The sequence below is a fragment of the Rhagoletis pomonella genome, unplaced genomic scaffold (assembly GCF_013731165.1).
Source record: "Rhagoletis pomonella isolate Grant_MI unplaced genomic scaffold, Rhpom_1.0 Rhpom_scaffold_00003, whole genome shotgun sequence".
Taxonomy (NCBI): Eukaryota; Metazoa; Arthropoda; class Insecta; order Diptera; family Tephritidae; genus Rhagoletis; species Rhagoletis pomonella.
The window spans coordinates 75,395,738-75,407,598 of record NW_023458557.1 but is presented as its reverse complement, the minus strand read 5'-3'; the positions used below and the strand labels follow the sequence as shown (position 1 = coordinate 75,407,598).

Below are 11,861 nucleotides of genomic sequence, written 5' to 3'. Positions count from 1 at the left end.
CACCAAAGCACTATTGCCGCCAAACTGTTGGTGGTTTTTGGTGGGAATTGTGCCACTTTTAATGCAATCATTGTAAATTCTATGATTTTTTTTTATTGCACTCTGTTATTTTTGTTGCGTTTTTTTCTGACTACTGCTGCGCTGCCAAACTGATGGCGCTCGATTTGCATTTACGAGTACGTTTGCGTGGTAGCAGCAATTGTTACAACCTCTCCATACAATTGTCGTGTTTACGACCTCTCGCGTTGTTGTTGCTATTGTTGTTGTTGGCCAATGTTGACAACATCATAAAGCATATTGTCATTAGCATGTTTGCGACTCGACTCGATGACTCGCCTGCTTGTTGCAGATGTTGCCTGGGCTTGCCTGCGATTTGCTGCCGGTTTGGTTGCTGCTGGAGTTTGGTAAGCTTTCGTTGAGGCAGCGCGTTGGTGGGTGTTTCCAAGCTAACGCCGATAGTCATACGCGTAGTTCACATGAAAGTGGTGATTGGGTAATATTTTTTGTGGAAAATGTTACTGCGAAATATATTTCTGTTTTGTGTAGTTATGAATAACTAAATTCTGTCTTGAAAAAATTAGTCCATTGAAATTGGCGGCTGATACAGGTGAGATAGAGCCCAAGATATGGAGATTCGCTGCTATTCGAAATGCCATAGATCGACTAAAATAAATAGGTAATTTCTATGATCTATGGCTGCGTTATGAAAGCAGATCAGGCATGAGTAGATATTGATACGCAATGGTTTTTTTTTTTTAACTTTAACGCAGCATGTCTCAGTGGGCTAAGTTCACCAAATTTTCAAACATACGAGGCGAACCAAGAAGGCAGGATATTTCAATTTCCTGTTTAATTACAGTACTAGTGACCGAGATGGTAGAAAGGAAGCCTCCTGTTTTATGGCACACCAGAAGAACTGACAGAGTTGATGGAAAAAGAAGGGCACAAAAGACGGCTAATCGTGGGCGCAGATGCGAATGCACACCATACCGTATGGGGTAGTGTTCACATCAGTGAAAGAGGTGAATTCTTATTCAGTTACTTGCTAAAAAGTAAATTTAACATATCTAATAGGAGAGCAACCTCTAGCAATGTGTTTGATGTTACTGAAACTCTGGTGAGCGCATGGAGGGTCCTGGGCAGGTCCCCTTTCTCAGATCACAGGTGCATAGGTTTTACTATAAACTTAGATAAAATCACCAAAAACTCTTGGAAGAAGAAACCCTAGGAAAATAAACTGGCATAAATTTGAGCCAATGGTCCATAAAAAATTCGAGTCCGTTAGACCGATCGGGCATAGGCGACTTAAAAGTTGCAAACTTCCACCTAGCAAATACCTTAGTAGAAGCGTTCCATAAAGCGTGGATATAACAGGGAATCGGTAACGTCGAAAACGATGTTAATCCGAAGACTAAATAACCGTCCCTAAGTATTCGGCCTCAATATTTCTGCAATACTCTGAGCAAGAAAATTTTGGCGACAGCTTGCTCCCTCAATGTAGGCAGTTACAAAGACTTGTAACCCTTTGAGACAACATCAAAGCTCTCCCAAATCTCACTTAAGCTACACTTACCATTAAGCGTTCAATAGATTTGAGCTACATTGATGTTATTTCTAAATGACATACTCAAGTATATCCAACTTATGTATTACAAACCACATTTCTGTTAAAACAAATTTGATAATGACCTACTTTGAGTGGCTTTAAAATAATAGCTAACAGATTATAATTAATAAAATAGTAACAACCACAAAGCGAGCGCAACAAATTCAGAAAGAAAAAAGAAAACCTCCCAAACATTAAATAGCAGCAAAAACAGGCTTCCTTATGCAGTAAAGTCAACACCTACACGATTAGAGGTACATAATTATTTAAAAGCAGTTTCACAGTATGAAATGCCACAAAGTAGTATGCCTTAATTAAAACAACGAGCAGTTGAACAACTATCCGCAAAAATATAGTTTCAGCGAAAAGTCAACTACAGCGGAGTGGCAACCAAATTAAATGTTTTACACAGTGTTAGAGGTCAAATGATGGTTCAAAAATAAAAGCATTTAAGTATGTATTATAAAAAAGTCATGGCGAAGAAGAATGTTTGGGATGGGAAAACGCTGAAGAGGCACTTCAACGCTACGGCGGTAAATGAAGCTTAATTTGCTGCAGAATCACAGAAAATGATTAATAGTCGTGGGGCAGTTATAACAATATATGTATGTAGGTAAGTATGTAGCCAACGGTTTTAACATTAAAGTTTTTAATTGTAGGGTATGTGATTAAAAGTATTTCTGCAACGGATTTTTTTTTTCAAAAGAGGCGTGTTTGTTTTAGTTGTTCAGGCGTGCAGAATAGATTAATTAGTTTATGAATGCCAACATTCGAGAGATGTGCATACTGATGGATTTCATATTATGGAAATGATCTAAAAATTGATAGGTAGTACTTGCATATGTTTTTCATGTAAACATATTGCATACATCTAAAATTAGTAAAATAATGACAGTGAAAAAGAATATTTAATCGAGATAGAGACCTTGGAAAAACGTAAATATTGATGTTACGCATATTACCGCAAAGAAAAAAGAAACGAGGAGGCTAGCGCTCAAACTGGCAACACGATTTGTTAGGTTAGCTTTGGTGATTTTCGGTTAGGTGGAAGTCACACTGATAGGTTTTCGATCAGCGCTCGCTTAGCCGACTTGTACTCTAAGTGTCTGAAAGCAGCTCACATTGTGTTAAAGTAATCCCTCTTACCGCCTGTGCTTAGAGATGGTGCCCCACCTTGCACCATCCTGCCATGTCATTTTTCGCAGGTACACACATATCAATTTAATTGGGAAATATTCAAATTCCAACGAGTGATAAACCTTGACCAATTTCGATCGCACCGAAGCCAAGGCAAAGACTCAAATTATTGCTCATCTCAGAATAAATACATATATATACATGGGTTTACACAGTTGCAGAATTGGAAGCCCAAACTCGCGGTTTTCGTACAAATTCTTGACAGAACACGCCCCATGCAATTCTTAAGTTCAAATTCGAACCATCTGCGAATACATAACATCTGGGACTTTGATCTATATGCTCTCCCTTTCACACCCATCTCATAGTCGATTGTGTATTCGCTTTGGAGAGACATCGTATTGAAAGAATTTTCACGACCATATAATCTTACATGCATCTCAAAAATTAGCTGTTGTTGTTTAGAGGCGAACAATATTTGAATAATCTGTAAATAGAATAGTCAGTGCGGCTTCCAGAATCAGCAACTTTTTACCAGGCTAAAACTATTATCATTAACTAATCTCCCAAATACCTATACGTGAAGCTTTGGCCGAAGATAAAATATTAGTTTGAAAATATTATTTTTCTACAAGCCTTCGTAAAATTTCGATATTTTTTACATTGAATTCTGAGCATGCAGTTTTGTAGCCCATTGAATTCTAGTATTTAGTAAGTGTAAGTTTCAAATGGCTAAAGATTACCGTTAAATTTTTGTGATTTTTTTTTTGTCTCAATTTCTTCCATGCATACATACTTATAACGAATAAACACAATTCATTTTTATATGGAAGTAAACCAGAAGATCTTCGAAAAAAGAAATCAAAGATAATTTTTTGCCATTTAAAACATCTAGATAATCTAAAAAAAAAACCTAGAAATTTTTACGAAAGATTTCTGAACATTTTTCAAACGTTTGAGACTTGGATTTACATGAGTTTTGTTAGACAATGAATTATGTTTGTATAAAAAAAATTAAATAACAAGAAAAATTATATGTTAAAATTTGACAAAATGTGGTGCGGCTATAATTTATTTAACCACTGTATGTACTTAGTAAAATTTTGTACTCTAGTTCATCTTTATTTTATTTTTTTCAACGGCATGACTCACTTATTTACCTTTCTATCTCTAATTTCCTTCTCACTTTATAACTGACCTTTCCAATTTTTTTTCTGAACAAAAACTATTATATTTCAAATTAAAAAAAATACACTAAATTAAATGTAATAATGCGCATAAACTACAGTTAATAGCAATCGACAAAGACAATTGGAGAAAATTACAACCGAACAAATTTAGTTGACAGCAACAGCATTGACAGCGGTTGAAGACAAACGAAAAATAAAGACACTTAAAACAAATGTCGAAGGTTACTGCGCCGCCACAAAAAAAAAAAACAAAAAACAAAAAAGAAAAGCTACGAAAATAAAACTACTTTACCACAAAAAACAAAATAACAAGGAGAACAATTTGACAAATGTAACTGTTTTGCGGTTTCGGTTGTCGCGAATTTTCGTGCCGCTCACTGGCCTTAGTGATGGACTATTAATGTTGTAATAATCACAGTGTGTCATGGTATTTAAATAAACTAACCAAAGTAACGACTACATGTAAAATAACTTGCTTATAGGTCGGTGACATGCGGTTGATTTAACAAAAAAAAAAAAAAATATTACATCCAAGTATCACAAAACTAAAGGTTTAATTCGACAGGAACCAAAAAAATTGTTTGCCATTTATAGAACTTATGTACTATTGAATACAGCAAATTTAGAAGAGAACGCCTGGAATTTTTAACATTGCGATGTCATACGAGACGTCTTTGTCAGGCTATGCATCAGCATGTACTAGTAGAAATACTAGTAGCATTATACCAAACATTATGGCAGACAGACCAAAGCACTCGCGTGGTACGCCTAAGGTCCCAGATTCAAGTCCTGGCGGCGGGAATATTTTTTATTAATTTTTTTTCATTTATTTGTTTAAATAACTTTTTTTTTAGCTAGGGTTTTTATTGTAATTTTTTAATTTAATTAGAAAAAAATTTGTGTTACATCTTATTTTTATGGCACTAGCATTACTTCCTATATGTATGTTTTTTCTGCAATGCAATTAGATTTTCAAATTGGTTATTTATATTTAAATTAAATAATTATTTTTACTTACATTGATTCAACTTTAAAAATTTTAACACCTCCAAGCGGCTTTGTATCAGCGATCTCAGAACCAGAACGAGTGGTCTTCACGTGACGCCACAGCCGATATTTGTAAGAAAAGCGATTAATTGCGTTTTTTTTTTTGGATACTAGTTAATGAACTAGTATCTTTTCTAACTGGTTTGGCTTTTCACTGTAGGGCTATTCTTCATGAAATCGGTGATAAAATTTGTGCTAGGCTCCGCTGACATTTTAATGCTTGATTGCTTCTTAATTAAGGCAATTTTCTGAAGCAATTTTAAATTGCCTGAGGTCTTTGATTTTCGAAGGTTTAGTTAATTTAATTTTCGGGTAAATAACACATTTGTGAAAAAACTCAGTGCGGAATAGGAGTTTGCCCCTTTTACTTTTTCGTTTGTCTATTTATCCCTTTCATGGACAGCTATAACCGATAAATTTCGTAAGCTATTTTATAAATAATAATAATATTGACAAAAACGTCAAAATCTATGCTGTATAAGCTTTATCTCCTATACCACTGATTGTTCAGATACCAGTTTTTGCGATATATCTCCTTTATGTAGGAAGCTAAACCCATTAAATTGTGTTACCGGTTTATATACCGATGACATAGCAGTTAAAGTCACTTAGATTGGTGGTATACAAAGTATATCTTCTATTTCTCTGATTGTTTAGATACGATTTTTTATATATGTAACTCCTCTCTCGATGTATGCTGTGAATATATAAATTTTTTCAAAAGCAGTAATCTGTTAAAGTAAAATTTTCCGATATTCATGAAAGGTATGAAACACTGCCAGTTTACTTTTACACACCAAATATGTGGCGTAGAGCAAAATTACATATAAAGTGTTTAAAATTGAGTAAATATGAGCACTTGATGTTTATTATTAGTAGTATAAGTATTTTTACTTTCACAGTTTTTGCAATTTTAAACATTTTATGTGTATGTTTTAATCATCTCGTGTTAAAAATCAAACTCCCAAAACCCCTACATGTGTTGGGAGAATATGATTAAATTTATACAAGGCAATATGAACAGGAGTAGGGTAGCTGATGACTTGCTGGACCAACCGGTTCTTGAACAAAGAGCAGACGCTGTCATCATCAGTGAACCCTATAGAACAAAGGAAACTTGGCATGTTGACCAATCAGGCTCGGCCGCGATATGGATTGCTAACCCAAACCATCGCGCAGAGAGCAGCGGGGTCGGACGCTGTACGTTTGGGTGAAAATGGCGCAAATCTCTCTGGTGAGCTGCTACCTGTCTCCAAACGACACAGTCCTTGTCTTCAGGGAAAAGCTCAAAGACCTTGAAGACGAATTGCGCGATATAAGCGGCCACATAATTGTGGCTGGAGATTTCAACGCAAGAGGCGTGGAATGGGGTATGCCCCAAACAAACACCAGGGGAAGACTGGTCCGTGAAATGGCAGCTCGCATTGGCCTGACAATCCTCAACGCCGGATCAACCACTGCTTATCGAAGGCCGGGTTTTGTATACTCTATCCCTGATATAACCCTGGTCTCGGAAAGCCTTCTTCGAAGGGCCATCGGATGGAGAGTGATGGAAGACCTGAGTGGTAGCGACCTTCCAAGTCACTGACACAACGCGAGCGCAAACACGTAGTATCCCTCGCAGGAAACCAGGATGAAACCCGGCCAGGGTCGATGTTCGCAAGTTCGATACATCGCTCCTAGCAGATTCCCAAGGTATTTCACCCACAACGGGGGAGATCCACAACAGGGAGTCTTGTACTAAGCTGGTCGAAGAAACCATGCGCTGCATTCACCGGGCATGCAAAGCCTCAATGCCACAGAGGAGAGCATGGTCAGGTAAAAAGCAGGTATACTGGTGGAATGACCGAATTGCAGAGCTGTCAAGGGCCTACCATAGAATGTGGAGACCCGCAACGCGCGCTCGTGGTAGACCTGGGGCGCTGACTAGAACAGCAGCCTACAAAAGCGCTAAGAAAGCACTTGGGGCCGAGATGCAGAAGAGTAAACGGAACTGCTGGAAAGCGCTATGCGACGAAGTGGATCGCGATCCCTGGTGCCAGGGATACAAAATAGTGATGAAAAAGTTCCACACATCATCGCAAGCGATGGATGAAGCCCGAGTTAAGAATATAGTGGATGCGCTATTTCCCACACACCCACTAAGAGCAGATACAGTGTTCGTCGAGGAGCAAGCCGAGGCACCACTGTTTTCGACAGACGAGCTGAAGCTAGCCCTGCGAAGCATGAAAGCCGGCAAGGCTCCAGGCCCAGATGGCATACCAGCGGAGGCAATCAGGTTAGCAGCGAAAACGAGCCCTGATCTCCTGCTCAACATGTACAACAGCTGCCTTAGGGCCCGGGTCTTCCCAAGCCAATGGAAGAAGGCGAGACTGGTGCTTATACCCAAGGGCAAAGGAGACCCAAACTCTCCTTCATCCTTCCGGCCACTCTGCATGCTAGACACAGCAGGCAAAATGATGGAGAGTCTGCTCAAAATACGCTTGACGTCAGCCATAGAAAGCGAGGGAGGCCTTTCACCCCGACAACATCGCTTCAGGAAGGGACACCCAACTATAGGAGCAATTGGCGAAGTAGCCGAGGCGGTACATAAGGCCGAAGAAGCCTGCCACCAGGCGCGGCCAATAGTGCTGCTAGTCACACTGGACGTCAAGAACGCCTTCAACTCGGCAATATGGGACGACATGCTGGAGGCCTTGGAACGGTCATTCAAGGCTCCAACATACTTGCTAGATATGATCCGGGACTACCTCAGAGACCTCTGGCTTTTGTACGACACAACACAAGGTCAGAGAAAGAGACGTATAACCGGCGGATGGGCACAGTGGTCTGTACTTGGCCCGGACCTCTTCCTTGTCGCCTTCGCGGACGACGTGGCCGCTGTCATAACAGCAAGAAACGTCCAGCTAGCACAGCTCAAGCTAAACCAGGTCATGCGTAACGTCAGTGGATGGATGAGCGATCACGGTATGCAATTGGCTACAGCCAAAACGGAGATCGTGCTCCTCACCAGAAAACTGATCCCAACAATTATAAATATGATGGTCGGACCTCAACTCGTGACGACTTCTAGGTGTACAAAATACCTAGGGGTGAAGCTTGACAGCAAACTCACATTCTGGGATCACATTCATGGAGTATGTGAAAAAGCTGCGCAGAGCACGGTGGCTCTAAGCCGGCTGATGGCGAACGTGGGCGGCCCGAAGCCATGCCGCAGGAAGCTTCTGATGACAGCGGTCCAATCGGCCGACGCATTGAAAGTCAAAAAATACCGGATTCAAATGTCTTCGGTCCAGCGCAGAGGGGCACTACGCATTGCTTCTGCATACCGTACAGTGTCCGCGGACGCGGTCCTAGTTATTTCTGGCGGCATGCCAATTGAGCTACTCGCTTACGAGCGAAAAGAGATTTACAATCTCAGTGCCGAGATAGGTCGAGCAGCTGCCGCGGCAAGGGCGCGCGAGCAACTGATCCAGCAGTGGCAACAAAACTGGAACGCGAGCACAAAAGGTCGATGGACGCACTCCCTGATAGCCGATCTTCAAACATGGCTGAACAGACCACATGGGGAAGTCGATTTCTACCTGACGCAATTCCTCACCGGTCATGGCTACTTCCGAGAATATCTTCATAGAATGGGAAGGGTGGACTCATCGTTCTGTTACTACTGTGGAAACGTCGAAGATAACGTGTACTACACATTCTTCACCTGCGAACACTTCTTGATTTCGCGCAGAATGCTGGAAGAAAGACACGGTGACATAAATCCGAACAACATAGTTGGGGTAATGATCTCCAGCGCAGAAAAGTGGGAAGCAGTTGCGAGATACGTGAAATTCGTACTCCGCTGCAAACGAGAGGACGGTTGTCTACTGAGGACACCCGAATGAAACACCCCTACAAAAGAGCAGCCCCAAGGCTCTAGCAGCGCGCTCCCGCATCTGAAGACATGCAGAATTGCGGTGCCAGATGCGGGATTCTTGCGCGGGCGGTGGGAGTTTGGGTTTTAGTGGGTAGCCCAACACGCTTCGGTGGGAGTCCCACACTCGGGGAAGGTAGTATAGAGACTAGCGCCCTCGGCCAGTGCATAAAGCATTTCCCTCTCCTACGAACAAAAAAAAAAAAAAACATGTGTTCGGCCCTTGCTATGGATATTTCACTTATTTTGTCATCGCTATACAGCATTAAAAATTTATTTTCAGTTTTTTTCGTTGCTACTTACTTCTAGTGTCCTGTTTTCGGGTTTTTGCACATCGTTATCGATAATTCTATTGTCATCGTTATCGAAATTTTTAATCAACCATTTACATTTTAATTATTTTTTGTTGTTATCCCTATGAATAAGTATATCTGGTGGCATTTTTTAGCTGCATTTATCGACATCATTTTCAATACTTGTATTTATTTTTATTGCAAGTGTTTATAAAATTTGTTTCGATGTGCTATCGATATTTTGGCCAACATGTTATGGTCTCTTTTCGATATCGATGATTTAATCGGTTCGTTATCAACTCGATTTTAATATATATTTTAATTAATACTTTCCGATACATTTCTGCTAAATTTTATCGCAATATCGTTATCGATATATTTATTAATAAAATGTATAACTTGTGTAATTTATTATCTATGCTGCTTAATTTTTATCGGCGCAAATTGTAATCGAAAAAAAAGTTTGGCTATCGAAGTTGTTATCGCCATCAATATCATTCGTTATTGTTGCCGATATATTTTCCCCAACATCATTTCATTTCATTATTCTTGTTTCGTTGTTCTTGTTAATGAAAAACATTACATAATCGATTCCGCAGTTATTCAGTAGCACACGACCTTTTAATCGAAAGACTTAAGCAAAGAACTTGTTCCAATTTACTCACAGATGCGGATATCATTGCGATTAAGTATCTACATTTATACATGCGAACATACTTACTTCATTAAAGTTAAAGATTGAGAGCAAAATAAAAATTTATTTAAAACAAAAAAAAAAATAGATAATTATACAATGCCTATGAAATTAAGAAGCTAGGAAATCAAAACTCATTTAAAATTGCAAATTAATGCCTTTTATTGATTTTCGAAGTTCATATTCTTAGATTTCCTTTCAAAGAAGCAATATTCTCATCAAAAAAAAATCAATATCAATTGTTAAAAATGCAATATGTATCTACTAACTGCTACAATTTACCCACGCTTGACAAGGTTTAGTTTTCGTGTAGCCTTGAGTAATTAATGACTTCCCGCTCTTAGAAAACCCAAATAGGTTCTAACACTTAAGATACTGAGAAATAATTTGATATTTCGCTTGCGTCCATAATTGTTAAGCAATTCAAATTAATTAAGTAGACTTGAGAATTCCCGCCACTTCTAAACAAAACACAGCCAACGAATGTTGCAAATGAATGTTGAGTCTAGGAATATTTTATTTCGTTAAACAAAAAATTTTAATCCCTTTTAAATTCAATGAAACTATAGTAAAAAAATTTGAATACCAAAAGCACGCTCTATTTACCTCAACTACAAAATCAACTAAAGGTTTTGCAAATTTCGTTTTCTGCATATCAATTCATTGCCATGCTAATTTGCGAATTTTTGCACTCATAATCATAGTTAAATAAATTCGTGGTAATCCAACAAACCTTTTGCGCTGTCAAAGGCATCATCAAACCAACAGCTGCTCATATGAAAGTGATGAATGAATGCTTAAGCAAATTTGCCAAAAATAATCGCTGAAACGCACAAGCGCATCTTATAATACATACACGCAGGGCACAAACAAAAATACGCACACAAACGCTTGACTGCATGGGGGTATAGTAATACGCACATTACCTTTAATACATATTTGCATTAATACTAGCTCAAGTAGTGGCAGCATCCACAGCGGTTTCATTCGCCGGTCACATATAAACGTGCATGTATGTATGTTTGTAAAAATGTGCATGCCTATGCAAACAATAAATAAATGCACATAACAACAAACATGCTGGCCGCCGAACAAACGTACGCATCAACAGATTTTACACATTTGGCTCCATCCGCCGGTTGTGACTTTGTTAGCAAATGCAAAGAAAAACCACAGCAGGCTACGTCATCGCTTATGAAATTTCATCGAAAAATATAGATCATTATATAAATAGGCAATCATGTTTCCTTTACACCCCTTTTACGGCTAAACTATACTTCTAAGGTATAAACAATTATATATCATTAGAAAGGTATTTTGATGCTGATGTGCAGGCAATTTTTAAAATTTCAAATCAGTTTAAAATAGAGCGAAAAAATCAATTCAAAAGTCACACCAATACCAATGCACACATGTACATGGTTGGGGCGGAAATGCCCCCTAAATGTATGCTTTAATATTGATAGCGGATTAAAGAAACGTGCTAAGCAGCAGTTCAGGAATAAAATGTATGTATGTATGTACATGAATAGATTAGACTCAAACAAGGAAGAAGGTAAAGTTGAGTATGGGGAAGAAGAAAGTGATAAATACAGAAATTAAAATAAAAGTAAAGAAACCTAGATATAAAGACAAAGAGGAAGGAAAATTTAAATACCTAACCTAATAACAATGGTGGGGGTGAATATGTAAATGAAGAAAAGAATGGACATATTTAGATCAGGATAAAGGAAAAGATAAAGATGAAGACCAAGACGACGAAGATGAAGATGAAGATGAAGATGAAGATGAAGATGAAGATGAAGAAGAAGATGAAGATGAAGATGAAGATGAAGATGAAGATGAAGATGAAGATGAAGATGAAGATGAAGATGAAGATGACGATGAAGATGAAGATGAAACACACCACAACTTAACCCCCACACAGTAATTCACCACACTTCAACTCTCCCACCACACCTTAACTCACCACACC

The 11,861-nt window shown here is 38.7% G+C and overlaps 1 protein-coding gene across 1 annotated transcript in view; it reads right to left on the bottom strand.

Annotated features, from left to right (window-relative positions):
* Positions 1 to 202: 202 nt before the first annotated feature.
* Positions 203 to 11,861, bottom strand: part of LOC118736371 — an 18,827-nt gene continuing 7,168 nt past the window's right edge. Inside the window, exon 4 of the mRNA XM_036466466.1 lies at positions 203 to 446. Coding sequence (XP_036322359.1) covers positions 203 to 446 — 244 coding nt within the window. The remainder of the gene's footprint in view (positions 447 to 11,861) is intronic.